This window comes from Salmo trutta, chromosome 10 (assembly GCF_901001165.1).
Source record: "Salmo trutta chromosome 10, fSalTru1.1, whole genome shotgun sequence".
NCBI lineage: Eukaryota > Metazoa > Chordata > Actinopteri > Salmoniformes > Salmonidae > Salmo > Salmo trutta.
The window spans coordinates 30,836,630-30,859,469 of record NC_042966.1 but is presented as its reverse complement, the minus strand read 5'-3'; the positions used below and the strand labels follow the sequence as shown (position 1 = coordinate 30,859,469).

The window sequence follows — 22,840 nt, the reverse complement described above, 5'->3', positions numbered from 1 at the left end:
TGTCACGTCCTGACCAGTATAAGGGGTTATTGGTTATTGTAGTTTGGTCAGGACGTGGCAGGGGGTATTTGTTTTATGTGGTTCGGGGTTTAATGGGATATGTGTTTATGTAAGATGGGTGTTTGATTTATGTGTTCCGGGGTTTTTGGGTAATGTTCTGGTTTTGTATTTCTATGGTTTTCTATGTTGTGTATTTCTTTGTGTTGGCCTGGTATGGCTCTCAATCAGGAACAGCTGTACATCGTTGTTGCTGATCGAGAGTCATACTTAGGTAGCCCTGTTTCACCTGTCCCTTTGTGGGAAGTTGTTGTTTGCATAGCTGTGTGGTTTAGCCTGCAATCCTGTTCGTGCGATCGTTTTCTTGTTTTGTTTGTGTTCAATAAAAGTCACTATGAGCACTCAACCCGCTGCGCCTTGGTCCACTACGTACGACGACCGTTACAGTATATGGGGCATACAACAACCTCAGCTCTGTAGATTGTGTTGCAAAGAGACAGAATAAATAGATCACTTATTCTGGTATTGCCCCTATGTCGCTTGTTTCTGGTCACAGGTTCAGGAATGGTTAAAAAATCACAACATGCACTTAAAATTAACCTTACAAATAGCAGTGTTGGGCGATATGGAACGCCATAGCCAGTCAAAAAATAATATAACAATACTTGTAGGAAAGGTTTTCATCTTTATCTCACAATCTGTGGATAACACACGATTAGAAAGATTCAAAAATGTTTTAAAACATCACAGCACAATTGAAACATATATGGCACATGGAAACCAAACAAGGGTGGTCTATGGTGATAGGTGGGATGGGCAGAGAGTGGCTGAGGTTTGGGATTAGAGTTTGTTTGGTAGTGTATTGTTGTTTTATATACAAGTATCACGTATGTAAAATGTATATGTAAAATATATATGTAAATGTTTATGTAAAATGAAGGTATATGTAGCAAAAAAAGATGTAAAAAAAGTGATATTTGTTCTCCGAAGAGGGGGGTAAAAAAAAGGAAGAAAAAAAAAGATCAATTAGCTTTTTAAAAAGAAACTTAGACTAGCCAACACAATGTGCCATTGGAACAGGAGTGATGGTTGCTGATAATGGGCCTCTGTAGTCCTATGCAGATATTCCATTAAAAATCTGCCGTTTCCAGCTACAATAGTCATTTACAACATTAACAATGCCTACACTGTATTTCTGAACAATTTGATGTTATTTTTATGGATAAAAAAATGTGCTTTTCTTTCAAAAACAACATTTCTAAGTGACCCCAAACTTTTGAACGGTAGAGTATATTATATTAATGGGGAAAGACCTTGTCCTTTCAACACCCTTTCTGAGTCAGAACTGTTTTCATTAAAAGTATGAGTACATCCCAAATAACACTCTTTTCCTTGCTTAGTGCACTATGGGCCCTGATCAAAAGTAGTGCACTACATTTGGAACCAGACTAGACTATATGCTGGTCTACTGGAGTTACCATTGGTGCCCTGTCCATGGTCCTGAACCAAGTGAATTTGAGTTACTGCTGGTGCTGAACGAACCGGCACCATTGTTGCACTGTGTTTTTCTACACCATGACTAGCTCCAGTCCACCATCACTCTTGACAAATCAAGTGCACAAAATCAATGTCTTTGTATCCACACATGAGTAGCTATACAATATTAATGTATAGAGTCAAAGTATGTAGGACTGCAAAGCACAGTTAATTCTTATAACCATTAAAGAAGAAGCAAAGTCAGCTTCTCTAACATGGAACAGCACTGACTGTCTTATCCTTGTATGAGCCTATAGAGAGGAAATCTGAAGCCCCACATTAATATAAAGTGCCCTATCTCTGTGTTCACTAACTCTGTGTTCACAAACTCTGTGTTCATTCTCGGCATAGTGGCTAAATACAAAAGGCTTTGAAAGTTGAAAAAATATTATATTGTGAAAAGACCTTTTCCTTTCAACACCCTTTCTGAGTCAGAACTGTATACTTAAAAAGTATGAACGCATCCCAAGTAACACCCCTTTCCCTGCATAGTGCACTACTTTTAACCAGAGCCCTGTGAGCCCTGATCAAAAGTAGTGCACTATATTTAGATCCAGACTAAATGATCTGTACATACTTAAAAGGACACATTACATGTGGGGGGGGGGGGGCATTACTATTTCCCATTAAGATTTTCTTAGTCTGTTTCATCTCCTTTGATCATGAATTTTCTCAAAATCTTGTCTGTAGCCAAACATTAACCATGACCATGCCTTCATAGCAATAACACACATACACACAGACACAAACATAAATCCTTATTATTATTATTATCTTTTTTATTATTACACACACAGCAAAGGCACAATGTTCCAGTAGTATTGAATTGGAAAAAGGAACAGTGTGAAGAGAGTACACTTTAAAATACTTTAAATGAAACGGATTGTCTCTGTAACTTTCAATTATATTGCCTTTGACAACAATGCAATCATCTCGCTGTGATCACGTTTTAGAACAGCGCGGGCGGGGTCAATGGTCACATCAAATCCGTTCGGTTCGTCCATCCCTGCTGAATCGAACGATTGATTGGACCGCGATGCCTTCAGACACCAATCTAGAATAGTTATCGTGAGGGTCCCTCAATGGGTCAAATGTTAGCGCCAGGACCGCTATTTGGCTTTTATTTATGCCATGAAATATCGGACTCACTCATTGGTCATGGGGATATGTTCTGAATGGGGTTTGGAATGAGACGATTAACTGTGGAGCTGGGTCTTTTGCCAAACTACAACAAACAGAGAAATGGAAACATTAAGTAGGCCTAACAGCTTAATGTTTTATATTGTTAATTAGCCTATATCATATCAAACATTTTCAAATATCACCACTCCCAAAGTAGGCTATTATGATCATATCACTTAACTGTAGTACTGATTTAGGCTATAACAAGCAGGAGCTGATCATTTTACAGAACAGTAGTCTATATGCTCTTGTTGGCCTGCTTTTTATAAGACTTGCTAAACGACAGTGTCCACTTTAATTCGCTGTGTTACATTTACCCGAGGGAATCAATAATGTTGTTTAGCTTACACTACTTCAACTAAAAGAATGTGTTCATGGTAAGAAAAATCCCATTATCAAGAGAACTCCCTGCCGGCCTCAAACGTCGCCACATCCCTTCGCTGCGCAGCCTGATGCTGTTACGTTGCATCGCTTCTCTCTCCCCTCTCCCTCTTCCGTTTTCCACCCCCGTTGCCGACAGAATACTAATTTTGCCTGCACCGCAACCTTCTTTTTTCCCACCTGTCTCTCTAATTCATCGATATATAATTCGTGTATTATTGGTAACGAAATGTGACTTCACGTAGGTCTGCCGTGGCGACGGTTGGTGAGTGTGGATGAATATGTATTCTGTTCGTTCGGCAGCAGCGGCGGCAGGTTGTCATGTACTGTCATGAATCTTGCCCTGGAGGCAGCTCTGCAGAATGGTCACTTGCTGGCACAGCCACAAAGTCATACAATTTCATTTGAAACCTAACGCTAACCGTACCCCTAAACGTAACCACACTGCTAATCCTAATGCCTAACCATAACCTTAAATTAAGACCAAAGAGCACATTTTTGTTTTCATGATACAGCCAATTTTGAATTTGCAACTTCCCCAGCGGCTCACGGCGCTGTCCAAGGTGCTGCAGCATTCGGCCCCTCCCCTCTCCAGTAGGCGGCAGCCAGGCAGCTACACAGAGAGAGAGAGAGACACGTGACCCACTCGCTGTCTCTGCCTTCTGACAGTCTGTTGCAGAGCGCAGCAGGGAGGCAGATTGCACCGTTTGCACCGTTTTTCCCTCACCAAAATTACAGGATTTTCCCGGGATTCTGTTTATCTATATTTGTTTCGTTTTCTGAGGATCGAAAAGGAGGAATTACCTAGGTAAAGTACCGTTATGAGTTGACTTCTTTCAATCGTTATAAAGGTGTTGGTAAGTTTTAGAACATAGGAGAGAGAACTCGTTTATTTTTTCGGTCTCTGATGATCAATGATGCGGTGATTCACAGTTTTCTAAAATAGTGTGAGGCTGAGGGTTTTTGGTGTGGATCTGTTGGGGTAGTTTGAGTCGGAGATCACTGCATGGTGATGTTATTTGGTGGGTAGCCTAATTAAGATTAAAGGTGGTGTTCGAAACAAGAGAGGATCACCCAATACTTCGGTAAGGAAAACGAGGACTTGGGTTCTGATTTGGGTCGGTCCTGGATATCCATGCATGATCAGATTCCAGATGCAGGTGAAAGAGACCTTGTTTTTTCCATGTATGGTTTTATTTTTCTCTAGTAGGTTGAGCTGCTAGACGGGCAACGGAATAGCTGATGAAGAATCATAAAACATACATAATCGTTTGGAACTGTGTCGTCCACAGATTTTATTTCATTATTGTTAGCAATATTTAAGGGATGTTGTCAAGTGCCTTATAAAAACACGTTTATATGTTCATTTTGTTTGCTGTAGAAGGCACGGTTCAGTTTAATATGATCTGATGTGTTGAAAGTAAGACAGCCAGTGTAACGGGGCCAGCTGTGGAATCTCATGTTTATCTTTATGCCATTCTGTCATTATATTATGGTACATTTGACTTGATATGGGTTGAATCTCTGTAACTCATTTCCAGTCCCCGATCCCCCGTCTATTATGGCTTCTAGCAAACTGTATAGCTTATTTGGATGGAAGGATTTTCGTTTAGGTTTGATTGAGAGGTCATTTTCTTTCTTTCTGTCCTGCCCAGACCTGGGTTCAAATACATGCGTATTTAAGTATGTGTGATCTACATAGGCTACTTATTTCCTGTGTGTTTTCGTATTTGCAAACAATGTGGCCGAATTCAACAACTTCGATTTTAAGTATATGAAAGTAGTCTAGCTCTGTTTTCAAGTCATTTCCTATATAAAAAAATATATACATGCCATGCATGCCAATACTTTCCAAATGTAGGCTACTACTTTGTGAACGTGTGCAAATCCTTCCTTTGAAATGTATGTGAAAGTAACTTAAATAGTTAACATGGTTTTTGAACCGAGGTCTGGTAGGCAACTCGTCCCCTTTGAAAATTCTGAATTCATGCGCTTGTCTTAATTCTACTCGAATGTCTGACTTAAACAAAATATGAAATAATGAGGAAACCTACAAATAAGATTCCAGCAGTTTCATTACATGCAGATTCTCTGGAATAACAAAAACACTTAGGCCTATCTAACGCAACATTTAGAATGCGATCCACTTCTGGAATGACAGAGTTCATGGAACGTTCCTGTGCTGAGGGGATTGCGTATGCTGCTGCTTGGATGCGGAGCATTTTGTGAGGCATATAATATCGTCACATGTGGCGGGCTATTAGGGTTGATAGGGGAAGGTAAAAGTATCCTCTCCCCCTGGGATAGCTATGGGGAGAAAGAAGTGTGTTAGATAAGACAGGCTACAGCTGTAGACTTATTTTGATCGACTTTTTCGAAGAAGTTATTTACAATTCTAAATGATCTCTCTAGATGTAATGTAATTAAATTATCTAGCCCTAGAAGTGGTGACTATTGCTAGTTGATGTCTATGTAATTGTGAGCTGCTTAGATTTGCTTTGAGAAAGTTGCTTCTAATTGCAGTGAAACACTCATAAATACATAGCCTACATGACAATCGAATCGAATCAAAGGTTATTCGTCACATGCTTCGTAAACAACAGGTGTAGACTAATAATGAAATGCTTACTTACGTTAAGTTTCCCTGACATTTGTTGGACATTTGTTGAGTTTGGATCCCGAGATTCCTGTGCTTTCAATCGGCACGCCACCGCAGCTCCCCACAATTCCTTGGGGTCTCTGTTCATCCTCTACTGAATATATAATAATTATGTAAGATGGCTAACATGATATGACAAATTGATAGACAAAATGTTTCTAAAACACAATGAACTGTCCGTTCTTATTTTTCTTTTCTTTTTACAGATCGTCTTCTCATTATGTTGTAAGCTTAAGCTTTTTGGATCAGAGACTGGCCTTGGGAAAAAAAGAAAAGCTCCATGTGATAATCAATCAAACAATAACAATCGTTCTGTTTGGCGGAGGATGCAGGGTGAGAAGCCAAAAGCAATGACTCTGGATGCCCGCCACTTCTCGCTGGTGTGAATAGGATGGTTATTGACGCCGTTTCAACAGCAGTAGAACCGACTGGTGCGCTCTAGCTGCCTGGCACCGAAAATAAGAAACATTCAAAAATCAAGAAAAATAAAAGGCCTGATGGAAATTGGATTCTGAATCACCATTGCCTGTTATTGGAAGAAAATCTGGATTATAGAGTCAAACTAATAGGGAAACAGAAGATATTGACAGAATAAAATTTAAAAAATAGGACTGAGAAATTGGGATTTAGACGCGACAGAAAGTGGTCCTATATTCAAAGATGGTATTTTCTTCGGGACACTAGTGTGGCTTGCTGGTAGGCTATGACAACAAAATAATTAATTTAGGTTTACAATGTGTCAGTTCACATACACAATTCTTAGTGGTAAAGTCAGCGTATTACATCACACTTACCCCTAACTTCATCTAGCTTGATAAAAGACAATTCCGTCTGAAATCTGACTCAGCGGTATTGTAGCCTAGACCTAAAGAACAATTCCGTCACATCATGGTTCTTGCAATGCGGCATGGCGCCCATCTAATATGGGTAGGCCTTCTCTTGTGCTGTATGGTAGACATTGGGGCTACTATGGAGTTTACAGGCGCAGAAGGCCAGTGGGCCAGGTTTCCAATGTGGAATGCATGTTGTGAGAGTGAAATGAGCTTCAACATGAAAACCAAGAGTTCCCACGGGCTGTTAGTGTACTTCGATGACGAGGGATTCTGCGACTTTTTAGAACTCCTAATACACAACGGTAAACTCAGTCTTCGATTCTCCATCTTCTGCGCTGAGCCTGCAACGGTTCTAACCAACACAGCGGTCAATGACAGCCAGTGGCATGCTGTGACAATATGGAGAAACTTTAAAAACACGACGCTAATGGTGGACAATGAAGTGAAGTGGGTCGAAGTGAAGTCGAAAAGAAGGGATATGACTGTCTTCAGCCACTTGTTTCTTGGGGGAATACCACCGGAATTACGATCTGTGGCTTTAAGGTTAACGTCAGCTGTGGTCAAGGACCATGTACCTTTTACCGGATGGATAACGGACATAAAGGTCAACAATACGGAATCGGCGCTTTTAAACAGCGCGGGGGTCATTAACGACCTCTGTGGTGCGGCGGCCAACATGTGTTTAAACGGAGGGGTCTGCAATGTCATTAACGACGAACCCACGTGCGACTGCTCGCAGACTGACTACCAGGGCAAAGACTGCAGCGAAGGTAAGATATCTGGATTCTCTTTTGGGCCGTTGTCTGTCTTACTAACAATATCCAACAGCTCCCCTTTATCTAAACAACAACACGACATGATTATTTAACGTTTTACATCATTTCAAGCGGTATTAGTAGTCCAACAGTTTACAGAAAATGCACACCTTCTCTTCCTCTAGACCAGGATAGCCCAAAAGGCCTGTAGGCCCTATGGGTCTTTAGGCCTTATCTAGTAGGCCAATTCAAGAATTTCAAGTAACCTACCCTCCAGTGAAAATAGGTTCATCATTATACAACAATTTTTTAACATATGTTGTCATAGTTGTTTGTAAGGTTGTTAATGAGTGGTTGAGCTCCTGCAAGGGCTCATTAGCCCAACATGCAGGTGTTCCTCATTCTCTAAGGTGTCTTGCCTTTACCTGGAAGAGGTCACCAGAGAATGGTTGACCTATGACGTTTTTTCATCTCCAATGGCTTTACCTCCTGAAAGTTTCCAGTCATTATAAATAATACGTATTTGGAAGAAGATGAAGGAAGTGATTTCCACATGCACATTCTAAGAAAATATATGGAGCAACTACAATAGGCACATATGTGTAGAATATTTGCAGCAACTGTATGCAACAGGAGGCTGCTGACGGGAGAACGGCTCATAATAATGGCTAGAACGGCGCAAACGGAATGGCATCACACACCTGGGAACCATGTGTTTGATGTCTTTGATACCATTCCACTTATTCCGCTCCAGTCATTACCACAAGTCCGTCCTCCACAATTAAGGTGCCACCACCTCCTGTGCTGTATGCAGTATATTGTGTATTCCATAACATCATGTAGCCAGGACTAGAGGCCTTGTTAGATATGCCACCTGTATTCATTTCTTCCAACTCAATCTTGATCTATCAATGTTTGATGAGTGATTACAATAGCATCATCTAAGCATTCTAAATTAAGTATTTTTATGAAATGTGAAATACACCAGAAACCTTTTCTTGGTGACATTTTGCTTGATTTCAAGGTTAGAAAGAGAAGATAGTGGACTTCTGACATTGCTCATGTGCTCTTATGGCTGGACCTTGGCCTATAGATGTTGGTGCAATGTTGGACCATATTCTTCTGTGATTTGAAGGCAGATGTTGGAAATGTGAATCTTTTCAATGATCCCATTTGAGAAAGTGTTACTGTTTGGACATGCTTCGTCTATTTCCTATCATTGTTTGTCATTTCCTCGTTGCATTGGCTTTGTTGATGAAGTAACGACAACATTATCTCTTGGTTACATCCCAAATGGCACCCTATTCCTTACTTAGCGCACTACTTTTAACCAGGGCCCATAGGGACTGACACCTAATCTTAATTTCTGCATTCCCCTGCAGTGAGACACCTGCTACTTCATGCCACATTAGTTATATTTTTCTCTTCAATTATTCTCAGAGCAGACACTGTATTCCATTGGTGGTACTTATTATGTGGGCTTGAACAGAAATATGAAACTGACTCCTGGAGGAGTGTAGCCTAAGAGGAATATTAGCCCTGACGAGAGCAGTCTCTCACAGGGTGGAAATACAAATAGGAACCATCATTTAGGGGCTCCTTTGGTTCAGGGGCACAGGGGCGGCAGGTAGCCTAGTGGTTAGAGCGTTGGGCCAGTAACTGAAAGGTTGCTGAATCAAATCCCTCAGCTGACAAGGTAAAAATCTGCTGTTCTGCCCCTGAGCAAGGCAGTTAACCCACTGTTCCCCGGTAGGCCGTCATTGTAAATAAGAATATGTTTTTAACTGACTTGCCTAGTTAAATAAAGGTTATATATTTTTTATTTTTTTAAATAATGCTGATGCTCCCATTTGGATATAGACAATTTCGTACATTTGATTGTCTTGTGCATGTAGCTCCATAGTAGCCAACATGGTCTCATTTAGAGTATGTCTGGAATAGCAGTCCCAGGGTGAGAACCCAAATAGTAACCTTCTCTCAGACGCAACTTTGGAAGACTCCTCTATTGGTTTTGGGAGATAGTTTATGCTGATACTCCCATGATGGTGTATTCTACAGTAGAACGTTTCATATATATATATATATATATATATATATACACTGCTCAAAAAAATAAAGGGAACACTAAAATTACACATCCTAGATCTGAATGAATGAAATAATCTTATTAAATACTTTTTTCTTTACATTGTTGAATGTGCTGACAACAAAATCACAAAAATAATCAATGGATATCCAATTTATCAACCCATGGAGGTCTGGATTTGGATTCACACTCAAAATTAAAGTGGAAAACCACACTACAGGCTGATCCAACTTTGATGTAATGTCCTTAAAACAAGTCAAAATGAGGCTCTGTAGTGTGTGTGGCCTCCACGTGCCTGTATGACCTCCCTACAACGCCTGGGCATGCTCCTGATGAGGTGGCGGATGGTCTCCTGAGGGATCTCCTCCCAGACCTGGACTAAAGCATCCGCCAACTCCTGGAAAGTCTGTGGTGCAACGTGGCGTTGGTGGATGGAGCGAGACATGATGTCCCAGATGTGCTCAATTGGATTCAGGTCTGGGGAACGGGCGGGCCAGTCCATAGCATCAATGCCTTCCTCTTGCAGGAACTGCTGACACACTCCAGCCACATGAGGTCTAGCATTGTCTTGCACTAGGAGGAACCCAGGGCCAACCGCACCAGCATATGGTCTCACAAGGGGTCTGAGGATCTCATCTCGGTACCTAATGGCAGTCAGGCTACCTCTGGCGAGCACATGGAGGGCTGTGCGGCCCCCCAAAGAAATGCCACCCCACACCATGACTGACCCACCGCCAAACCGGTCATGCTGGAGGATGTTGCAGGCAGCAGAACGTTCTCCACGGCGTCTCCAGACTCTGTCACGTCTGTCACATGTGCTCAGTGTGAACCTGCTTTCATCTGTGAAGAGCACAGGGCGCCAGTGGCGAATTTGCCAATCTTGGTGTTCTCTGGCAAATGCCAAACGTCCTGCACGGTGTTGGGCTGTAAGCACAACCCCCACCTGTGGACGTCGGGCCCTCATACCACCCTCATGGAGTCTGTTTCTGACCGTTTGAGCAGACACATACACATTTGTGGCCTGCTGGAGGTCATTTTGCAGGGCTCTGGCAGTGCTCCTCCTGCTCCTCCTTGCACAAAGGCGGAGGTAGCGGTCCTGCTGCTGGGTTGTTGCCCTCCTACGGCCTCCTCCACGTCTCCTGATGTACTGGCTTGTGTCCTGGTAGCGCCTCCATGCTCTGGACACTACGCTGACAGACACAGCAAACCTTCTTGCCACAGCTCGCATTGATGTGCCATCCTGGATGAGCTGCACTACCTGAGCCACTTGTGTGGGTTGTAGACTCCGTCTCATGCTACCACTAGAGTGAAAGCACCGCCAGCATTCAAAAGTGACCAAAACATCTGCCAGGAAGCATAGGAACTGAGAAGTGGTCTGTGGTCACCACCTGCAGAACCACTCCTTTATTGGGGGTGTCTTGCTAATTGCCTATAATTTTCACCTGTTGTCTATTCCATTTGCACAACAGCATGTGAAACTTATTGTCAATCAGTGTTGCTTCCTAAGTGGACAGTTTGATTTCACAGAAGTGTGATTGACTTGGAGTTACATTGTGTTGTTTAAGTGTTCCCTTTATTTTTTTGAGCAGTATATATATATATATATACATTGAATGACAGATGATGAATGACAAAATAACCTACCAATCCATGCTACTTTAACACCTCACTGTGTTTTCCATACCATTGTGTGTGTGTGTGTGTGTGTGTGTCCCTCTATGCTTTGGTGTGTAAAGACACTGCCTCTCTAGGCTTGACTACAGTATTCTGCAATTGCTCCATTGTTCATGCATGTGCAGAACACAGTGAGGTACTGTGTGTGTGTGTGTGTGTGTGTGTGTGTGTGTGTGTGTGTGTGTGGTGCTATGTGTGCCCGGCCTCCTGCATGTCAGATGTCGGGAGAATAATAATCCTGGTGAGGAGAGAGGAAGACAGTGAGAACGGATCATGGCTGCCACTGTCCTGAGAGGAACCATATTCCTTTCTCCATTTCTCCCTGTGCTGCGTACGAACATAGAGACACCAGGCAGATATTCTTTCTTGAGCTATACAAATGTCATGATGTACCGTCAGAGGTATGAAACCATAGAAATAGAATATGGGAGAATCTCAATTACAAATTCCTCCCGTCCTCTCTCCTCTCTCCTTGCCTCCTCAAAACCAATTGGATGAGAAAGCCAGAGGTCCCTCTCCCCTGACGTTGTCCTCCAATGGGGTTTGAGAAGGAGTCAAGCCACGGTGTCAAAAACACTTAGAAATTTGACGTTTGAAGAAACGTGGATAAACGTTCAAATCTGAAGTCCAATTGGTAAAACCAGGAGATCTTGTTGGTTAAATGATTTAATAGACCAATAAGAAAAAGAGTTAAACTTCTCTGCCAATATAACAACTCGTTTTCCATTTTCTCCTCCCCACTCAGACCACTTCCAGAAGTCCTAGAAATATTCTTGCTCAAGAAATTGTTATTTACTAAGAAGCTATTTTTGTTTCTTCTTGACAATTAAAAAAAAAAAATCACAGTAAACTAGGCCTTCTTAATTTGTCCCCTGGAAATGATTTGATATTGAGAGAAAAATAGCTGCTTTTGGCCTAAAGGAACTCAACCAGGCAGCCAATCGGAAAGGGCCAATGCAGCTGTTTTTATGTTAGTATCAAATCCTTTCTTTGTAACAATTAAGTACCATACTTTCATTGTTTTCAATTCAAATTGTAAATTTTTTGTTGTTGATTCTTAGCAAAGAGAAATTTCTCAAAGTAGAATTTTGCTAGGGCTGTCTGGGAGTGGTCTGAGTGAGGAGGGGAACACTGAAAACCAGCTGTTATTGGCAGAGACGTTTGGAACTCTATTTCTTATTGGTCTATTAACCAATTTACCGCCTGGTGATGTCACCATGGAAGGCCAAAACTCCATTCCACCACGACAGGCTGAAATTTCAGGCAGTCTTTTTAAACAGGACTTACACTAAAAGGACGTTATCATATTTTTCACAATTTCACAGTATACTTCCAACCTCATAGTGTGGAAATATATATAAAACAAAGGAAAATCGTGTTTTTGACTGCACACAGACTCAGCTGTCTTTGGTAGATCTGAGGGATTTATGATTCATGATCTAAACTTATCCTGATTTTGATGGTGGGAAGGACGGTGGTAGTACGATGGAGTGGATGATGGTGGGAAGGACGGTGGTAGCACGATGGAGTGGATGATGGTGGGATGGACGGTGGTAGTACGATGGAGTGGATGATGGTGGGATGGATGATGGTGGTATTGAGGAGCAAGATTGAAGCTCAACCCAAATCTTGGTTTGCTGTCTCTTTGGGGCCATAAACTCTAGGTTTTTCGTAAGATTGGGTACACTTATAATTTTGGTTAGCTACCTCATTGATAGGATGTGATATACTATAGGCAGAAACTGTACTTCATTATATTGAAATCCATAAGGATAGTACATGGCCATAATACTGACTGGCTGAAAAAAATACACAGCATTTGTGGCTTTTTTGGGATCGTGCACAAACCATTGACCTTTCATAGGAGAAAAGACTGATAATTTGCCATGTCATATTAACATAATGCAATGTCATATTAGCATAATGCAATCTGTTTTAAGGTTGCCTACAACATGTTGTGCCACAATGAAATCTTTCCTCTGCAGTTATTCATTCTGGCAGACAGTATGCTGTGGTTTTGGCTTTCTTTCTGAAGCAGCACGGCAGCTTGTCCACGTGGTAACCCAATTCTGTCCAACCTAGGTGTGGTGACGTACTTCCCTACAGCGAAGAGAGGAGTTGGAGACAGTAAAGGGGAGGGAAAGAGGATAAAGAAAAGGGAGGATAGGAGAGGGGGAACAGAAAAAAGAAGTGGGGCGGGGTTTGTGGGGAGAGAGAAGGAAGAAGGAGGCGGGTGGAGTAGCTGTCTGTGTATTATATTTAGTCCATGTGACTTTGGCAAAAAAAGTAGTTGGCTATCAACAACTTGTCAAGACAAATAATGCTGTAAAAATAATCTAATTAACGAAGATGTATGTGGTAAACAAGGTGTTAAAGGCCAAACAATTATCAAGATGATGATGGTGGCAGACAGTGTATATGCTAACATGACATTTAGAGCTACTGTATATGTGTGAAAATGCTACACATTAAAAAGGTGTGTAAACGTAATTTACATTTATCCTCCATACATTACTGTCATGTACAGTATATACACTACCATTCAAAAGTTTGGGGTCACTTAGAAATGTCCTTGTTTTCCATGAAAATATACATGAAACGAGGAGCAAAATGAATAGGAAATATAGTCAAGGTTATAAATAATGATTTCTAATTGAAATAATAATTGTGGCCTTCAAACTTTGCTTTGTTCAAAGAATCCTCCATTTGCAGCAATTACAGCCTTGCAGACCTTTGGCATTCTAGTTGTCAATTTGTTGAGGTAATCTGAAGAGATTTCACCCCATGCTTCCTGAAGCACCTCCCACAAGTTGGATTGGCTTGATGGGCCCTTCTTACGTACCAAAAGGTCAAGCTGCTCCCACAACAGCTCAATAGGTTTGAGATCCGGTGACTGTGCTGTCCACTCCATTATAGACAGAATACCAGCTGACTGCTTCTTCCCTAAATAGTTATTGTATAGTTTGGAGCTGTGCTTTGTGTCATTGTCCTGTTGTAGGAGGAAATTGGCTCCAATTAAGCACTGTCCACAGGGTATGGCATGGCGTTGCAAAATGGAGTGACAGCCTTCCTTCTTCAAGATCCCTTTTACCCTGTACAAATCTCCCACTTTACAACCACCAAAGCAACCCCAGATCATCACATTGCCTCCACCATACTTGACAGATGGCGTCAAGCACTCCTCCAGCATCTTCATTTTTTTCTACGTCTCACGGAATGTTCTTCTTTGTGATCCGAACAGCTCAAACTTAGTCGTCTGTCCATAACACTTTTTTCCAATCTTCCTCTGTCCATTGTCTGTGTTATTTTGCCCATCTTAATCTTTTTTCTTTTCATTGGCCAGTATGAGATATGGATTTTTCTTTGCAACTCTGCCTAGAAGGCCAGCATACCGGAGTCGCCTCTTCACTGTTGACGTTGAGACTGGTGTTTGCGGGTACTATTTAATAAAGCTGCCAGTTGAGGACTTGTGAGATGTCTGTTTCTCAAACTAGACACTCTAATGGACTTGTCCTCTTGCTCAGTTGTGCACCGGGGCCTATCACTCCTCTTTCTATTCTGGTTAGGGCCAGTTTGCGCTGTTCTGTGAAGGGAGTAGTACACAGCGTTGTACGAGATCTTCAGTTTCTCGCATGGCCTTCATGGCAGTTTCTCGCATGGCCTTCATGGCAGTTTCTCGCATGGCCTTCATTTCTCAGAACAAGAATAGACTGATGAGTTTCAGAAGAAAGGTCTTTGTTTCTGGCCATTTTGAGCCTGTAATCGTACCCACAAATGCTGATGCTCCAGATACTCAACTAGTCTAAAGAAGGCCAGTTTTATTGCTTCTTTTAATCAGCACAACAATTTTCAGCTGTGCTAACATAATTGCACAGCTGAATGATCAATTAGCCTTTTAAAGTGATAAACTTGGATTAGCTAACACAATGTGCCATTGGAACACAGGAGTGATGGTTGCTGATAATGGGCCTCTGTACGCCTATGTAGATATTCCATAAGAAATCAGCCGTTTCCAGCTACAATAGTCATTTGCAACATTAACAATGTCTACACTGTATTTCTGATCAGTTTGATGTTATTTTAATGGACAAACATTTTGCTTTTCTTTCAAAAACAAGGACATTTCTAAGTGACCCCAAACTTTTGAATGGTATTGTATATTTTATATAGCCTTTGTATAGCCTTTATTTAACTAGACCTCTTTCACGAGGGAGACCTAATGCATCAATGCATTATAAGGAAATAGAGGAAGTATATCATTTAGGTTAAAATATTTACATCACAGTAAACATTTCATATTTCATATCAAACTATTGTTTAGAAAGGAAATCATACAAATGTAGTACTGATGAAGTGGGTGAAGACCTAGACCATGCCTCTCTCTCTCCACTCTTCTCGACAGTCAACAAGCAGTCACAGTAAAAGCCTGTTGTAATATTCACAGCAGGGTAGAGGTCTTCACGGATCCACCTGTACCCGACTACCCGAAACCCGATCCGGGACCGGAGCAGGTCTGGATCTAGAATTCTAAATAATGTCATAGGTCTGATATGACTGTCACGGGTCTGGGTCGGATCTGATATGACTGTCACGGGTCTGGGTCGGATCTGATATGACTGTCACGGGTCTGGGTCGGATCTGATATGACTGTCACAGGGCTTGAATATGTGTAATTTTAACTGACTTGTCCGGAAGGGGCCGTACATATCCGACCGCTACAGTTGTAATAGGCTCCCGAGTGGCGCAACAGTCTAATGCACTGCATCTCAGTGCTAGAGGCGTCCCTACGGCGCACAATTGGCCCAGCGTCGTCCAGGTTTGGCCGGTGTAAGCCGTCATTGTAAATAAGAATTTGTTCTTAACTGACTTGCCAAGTTAAATAAAGGTAAAATAAAAAGTATGGAAAGAGAATGGTATAATTTATGCTGCTGCTCTTGCTTTTCACAAGAGTGGAGCATGGCGTGTTTAGCATGTTGTTGTTGCTGGCCAATCATAAGTCATCAAAGCGGCAGTAGGCTACAGTCATAGAGCCTCAGTGTGTGGCAAAAGTTAGGAGATATTTAATCAATGGTTAATGAAATTAAAATGACTGAATTAAAAGTTAGAGGAGAAGGATAGGCTACAACGACCAAGAGCCGACAGGTAGTCTGCTACTTAATATTCTGAATAGTTGTTGTTATTTGTAACTGTAGAATGAGAAAGCGCATGCACTGAAGCCTCAATTAACCTAGCTAGCTAACGTTAGCTGGCTTAACTAGCTTCTCTCGGTTTGATGCAGTCAAGACAGGTACTACGTATTCATATTTGATGAGAAATAAGCGAGTCGGCTTGGTTGGTTGCTGTTTTTCGTCTTCCCATCCGTCCATCCTGCTCCCTGTGTCACTCACTCACAATACGGCCCCTCCCCACCTGCCAGAGCCCCGCCTCTCTCCCTCCTTTCACGCTTTATCTGCTCCGGTTAATAAAGTAGCTGAAAAATATATTTTCTGCTGCTTCCCTCACTCGGACCAGGTCTATCCGACCGGGTCTATATGAAACAACACCTCTGCAATAAAATTAAAATGTGTCACCCCATCCATGATGTCAGCTATAAAGAATACAAAAAAGGCATATAAAAATATTTAATAAAAAAATCTAACAATACACAACATACGCATACAAACACACAGAGACATCAATGACATAACACCTGCCCAGATCCACCTGCTCACACCCCCATCTCCAGCGCCTGCATCACTCTCTGCCACATGTCCTCAAACTGCACCATTTTGTTTCTCTCCGTTGCCCACACACTTTCAACATTTAGATAATAAAGCATTTGACCTTTCAATTGTGTTAACGATAGAGGATTGGTTGATATCCAGTTTTTCCAAAATGATTTACGAGAAAGTATCCTACAACCCATCGAGTATCTCACAGCACCCTCATATGCCATGTCTTGAAATATGCAGACAGACAGATTAACAGGAAGTTTACATTGTAATACTTCTGACATCCAACTTTTTAACTCCACCCATAACTTTTGGACCTTATAGCATTCCCAGAAGGCATGGATTATTATGTAATTAATAATTTTACAATGAAATAGAAGAAGTGTGATGACAACCCAAGCTAGGCTCTTGTACATCAACTAATATCATTATGCATCATTAGGCTGTCATTGTCTCTGTTTCATAACATGACACAGATTGGGTTGGAGGTGTGTGTGTGTTAAAACCAGTTAAATGTAATTGAAAATGTAATCTACGTAATCCCCAAAAGTTATTATTTATCATGACAGGGCCATAAACAATAACTAGTAATGCTGCATACTCCAAGAAAGATTAACATCTCACCTTTCTGGTAAACATTTTTATAAATTGCTGAGGGGCAGTCACTTTTGAGGATACAAGTACACAGTACAAATATGATAAAATATGCCATATTTCATATGATGTATTTCCTAGTTTACAAATATAGTATAATCAAATTACAAATTTAAAAATGACTAAGATTTCAACTTCCTGATAACTGTAAAATACATATTTGTATATTTAGTGTTAGAGAAAATGTGCATATTTTCTAAAGGTCTCTCTTGATCAAAACGTCTGCCCCCAATGCTGGGAACGTCACACAGAGCTCTAGCTTGGCTTCCTGGACTCGGTAGGAACTCGCCTTTCATTTCATATTAATGTTGTCCGTCTATGACAAACAGAAAGTATTTTTTTTTTTTATCTATGAATTATTATACAATCTCTGAATGTGCTACAGTGATGAAAACACTTTATCCTGCTGCACTACAATGGAATGCAGGCATGTGCTTTGTCAGTGACTGTGACGTGGAGTTCAGCCAGGAGTTGATGGACAATAAGGAAGAGCGAATGAAATGTTAGTAGGTACATCCCAGCTTCAAGTGGTTTCAGATTTAACATCCTACAGCACACAGGCTAAAAAAATATACTACTGTGTCCGAGGAAACCAGGGCTATTGCTCAATGCAAGCCATTTTGGTCTACAATGTCCACAGATCTATTTATAAGCAAAGAAATCTGTTGGATCTGGTACCAGGACCACACAGGTCCCCTAAATATGGGACTTTACATTTAAGAGGATTATCAGCCTGAGAAAGCATTGTGTGGGAAAACAATGTTTCAGTGAAAATATAATTAATCCAACGTACATATATGCTTCTAAACCATCACTGGCAAAGCACAACTGTCTGTTGAAGATGCAGTCTGGGATCTTAAGCACTTACAAATTCGTAACATATTCTATGAATTGGAATTCGTAACTTATCAAATGGACCGAAGGACAACTAGAACATCTGTTTAGCTAACAGTACCATTTAGAAAAACAGGATGTTAAAATTTGATGGGCTAGCTTCATATAATTCTCACAGAAAGACAAGGTCATTCAACAACACCTCTGCAATAAAATTGAAATGTGTCACAAAATCACTAAACAGATGGTACTGTTAGCTAAACATGAGATGGTACTGTTAGCTAAACAGATGATACTGTTAGCTAATCAGATGATACTGTTAGCTAATCAGATGGTACTGTTAGCGAAACATGAGATGGTACTGTTAGCTAAACGGATGGTACTGTTAGCTAAACGGATGGTACTGTTAGCTAAACGGATGGTACTGTTAGTGAAACATGAGATGGTACTGTTAGTGAAACATGAGATGGTACTGTTAGTGAAACATGAGATGGTACTGTTAGCGAAACATGAGATGGTACTGTTAGCTAAACAGATGGTACTGTTAGCGAAACATGAGATGGTACTGTTAGTGAAACATGAGATGGTACTGTTAGTGAAACATGAGATGGTACTGTTAGCTAAACAGATGGTACTGTTAGCAAAACATGAGATGGTACTGTTAGCTAAATGTGAGATGGTACTGTTAGCTAAATGTGAGATGGTACTGTTAGCTAAATGTGAGATGGTACTGTTAGATAAATGTGAGATGGTACTGTTAGATAAAGAGATGGTACTGTTAGCAAAACAGATGGTACTGTTAGCTAAATGTGAGATGGTACTGTTAGATAAAGAGATGGTATTGTTAGATAAAGAGATGGTACTGTTAGCAAAACAGATGGTACTGTTAGCTAAACAGATGGTAGTGTTAGCTTAAGAGGGCTGTTAGCAAGTAGTGGTTCCCAAGGTGCTTTGTGAAGTGATTTTTTTGGGACAGATTTACATTTTGACAAATGCTTTTGTCCCAGAGAGGGAAGCACCTCTTGAATATAGTGCATAGATGGATTAAATCCAGTCGGGGCTTGAAAGGAGAGTGAAAGGGAGGGAGGGGAGTAAGAATAGACTGTGCCAAATTATTCTTGGCCAAACAGAGGCTATTTTCATACATTACACTTTTAACTATCATCAAAGCATCCAATCCAAGTTAAGCCATAATATGATGGTGAATTTTTGGGGTCCCATTTATGTCCAAAGGGCCGTATGTTCTCAAAATGTATTACATAATGTGGATTTATATCACTTTCATTAAGAAATAGAGCTGTGACTGAGGGAAAGGGAACTTTTGCCTTGATTCCAAACTGATAATCTCCATTACACCATTGTTTCACTGTAAATATACGTTTTTGGGTATATTAAAGTTTTGCAATAAAAGAGATAATATAAATCAGAATATGAAATGGGGAGATAAAGGAGAGGGATACAGGAGAGAAAGTGACTGGCGGAATGGGGGATTGAACTGCTGCACTATGTCACAATATCAAATGGATTAGTTTGAATTCCAGGCTAATGGAGCGCTCATCTAGCAGTGAAGTTTGCCTTCTACTGTGCTTCATGCTTCTAACAAGAAGATTGGAGATCGTTTCCTTGTAAGTTGACATTACAGAAAATACATTGTCTCCACAATTGGCTAGTATTTAGAAATCCTAAATTTGTACCTTTCTGTTAAATAATTTAAAAGCTTTTCTATTACTTTGATCAGATGAAAGGATTACAGGATTTGGCTAAACTGCGTCACAGAAACACACACACACAAACACACACACAAATCTCTTTTGTTTGGTCAGTCTGCGGAACAATTATTTAAATGCACTGGTCTGTATCCTGCCTGAACGATAAGTTCTCAGATTTAGCCCTTTCATCGTTCATTAGAGAAATCACATGGACACTAGTGGTGCATCCCAAACGGTACACTACTATTCCCTTTATAGCGCACCACTTTTGACCAAGGCCCATATGTAGTGCACTATAAAGGGAATAGGGTGCCATTTGGGATGCATCCTTGGACTACACAACTCCACATTCCATCATAATGAAATAGAATCAATGTGTTTGTCATCGTACATTTGCTTATCATTAAACAGGCCGGGTGAAAGTAGAACAACAAAACATCAAACAACATCCCACTACTGTATTGTTTTGCTGCATCCCTATTAGCACCCTGATCCCTTTATAGTGCACTACATTTGACCAGGGCTAATAGGGCTCTGGTTAACAGTAGTGCACTATATAGGGAATATATAGTCTGCGTACTGCCCATTTTAAATGAGGAGAGCTCTTTCTAGTGTTTGTATTTGTATTTGAATTGTATAGTAGCTACAGTGCCTTGCAAAATTATTCACCCCGTTTGGCTTTTTTCCTATTTCGTTGAATTACAACCTGTAATTCAAATGGATTTTTATTTGGATTTCATGTACTGGACATACACAAAATAGTCCGAATTGGTGAAGTGAAATGAAAAAAATTACTTGTTTAAAAAAGAAAGAAAAAATACAAACGGAAAAGTGGTGTGTGCATATGTATTCACCCCCTTTGCTATGAAGCCACTAAATAAGATCTGGTGCAACCAGTTACCTTCAGAAGTCACATAATTACTTAAATAAAGTCCACCTGTGTGCAATCTAAGTGTCACATGATCTGTCACATGATCTCAGTATATATACACGCGTTCTGAAAGGCCCCAGAGTCTGCAACACCACTAGGCAAGGGGCACCACCAAGCAAACGACACCATGAAGACCAAGGAGCTCTCCAAACAGGTCAGGGACAAAGTTGTGGAGAACTACAGATTAGGGTTGGGTTATGAAAAATATCCAAAACTTTGAACATCCCACGGAGCATCATTAAATCCATGATTAAAAAATGGAAAGAGTATGGCACCACAACAAACCTGCCAAGAGAGGGCCGCCCACCAAAACTCACGGACCAGGCAAGGAGGGCATTAATCAGAGAGGCAACAAAGAGACCAAATATAACCATGATGGAGCTGCAAAGCTCCACAGCGGAGATTGGAGTATCTGTCCATAGGACCACTTTAAGCCGTACACTCCACAGAGCTGGGCTTTACGGGAGAGTGGCCAGAAAAAAGCCATTGCTTAAAGAAAAAAATAAGCAAACATGTTTGGACTCCCCAAACGTATGGAAGAAGGTACTCTGGTTAGATGAGACTAAAATTGAGCTTTTTGGACATCAATAAAAACGTTATGTCTGGCGCAAACCCAACACCTCTCATCACCCCGAGGTCACTATCACCACAGTGAAGCATGGTGGTGGCAGCATCATGCTGTTGGGATGTTTTTCATAGGCAGGGACTGGGAAACTGGTCAGAATTGAAGGAATAATGGATGGCGCTAAATAAAGGAATATTCTTGATGGAAACCTGTTTCAGTCTTCCAGAGATTTGAGACTAGGACGGAGGTTCACCTTCCAGTAGGACAATGACCCTAAGCATACTGCTAAAGCAACACTCGAGTGGTTTAAAACCTCTTAAGGCTAGGTGGCAGTGTTTGGAAGTTCGGATGACTGACTTGCCCAAAGTAAACTGCCTGTTACTCAGGCCCAGATGCTAGGATATGCATATAATTGATAGCATTGGATAGAAAACACCTAGAAGTTTCTAAACCCGTATAATGTATGTGAGTATAACAGAACTGATATGGCAGGCAAAAACCAGAGGAAAATCCACCCGGATTTTTTTGTTTTTGAGGCCATTTCAATGCAAAAACAAATAGATAGGACCCAGATTGCAGTTCCTATGGCTTCCACTAGATGTCAACAGTCTTTAGACAGGGTTTCAGGCTTGTTTCTTGAAAAACAAACAAGTAGTTGTAGTTTATCCAAGGTGTCCCTCATTAGAAAAGTAGTCTTGTTATGCGTGTGAATGAGGTGTGTGCTCTTCGTTATTTATCTTCCCTATTGAACATACTATTCTCCGTCTTAAATGTTATCGATTATTTAGATATTAGCGTACCTGAGGATTAATTACAAACATCGTTTGACTTGCTTGGATGAACTTTACCGGTAACTTTTTGGATTTGTTGAACGAGTGGATTACTGAAATCAATGGCACCAACTAAACTGACTTTTTTGGATATAAAGAGGGACTTTATCGAACAGTTTGTCTTGGAATGGCCTAGACAAATCCCAGACCGCTATCCAATTGAAAATCTGTGGTATGACTTAGATTGCTGCAACTTGAAGGAGCTGGAGCAGTTTTGCCTTAAAAAATGGTCAAAAATCCCAGTGGCTAGATGTGCAAGCTTATAGAGACATACCCCAAGAGACTTGCAGCTGTAATTGCTGCAAAAGGTGGCTCTACAAAGTATTGACTTTGGGGGGGGTGAATAGTTATGCACGCTCAAGTTTTCAGTTTTTTTGTCTTATTTCTTGTTTGTTTTCCAATAAAAAAAATTGTATCTTAAAAGTGATAGGCATATTGGGTATATAAAATAATGCAAACCCACCCCAAAAAATATATTTTAATTCCAGGTTGTAAGGCAACAA

The 22,840-nt window shown here is 40.9% G+C and overlaps 1 protein-coding gene across 19 annotated transcripts in view; it reads left to right on the top strand.

Annotated features, from left to right (window-relative positions):
• The first annotated feature begins 3,758 nt into the window (after nt 1-3,758).
• The window catches only part of LOC115201553 (neurexin-1a), a 539,338-nt gene continuing 520,256 nt past the window's right edge, over nt 3,759-22,840 (top strand). For 17 of the 19 annotated variants that reach the window (XM_029765293.1, XM_029765279.1, XM_029765275.1 and 14 more), the window contains exons 1-2: nt 3,759-3,904; nt 5,962-7,358. In XM_029765293.1, coding sequence (XP_029621153.1) covers nt 6,644-7,358 — 715 coding nt within the window. In that variant the 5' untranslated portion in view covers nt 3,759-3,904; nt 5,962-6,643. Of the gene's footprint in view, nt 3,954-4,004; nt 4,182-5,961; nt 7,359-22,840 lie in introns of those variants that run through there. The other 2 variants (XM_029765270.1, XM_029765272.1) reach the window with 2 other exon arrangements.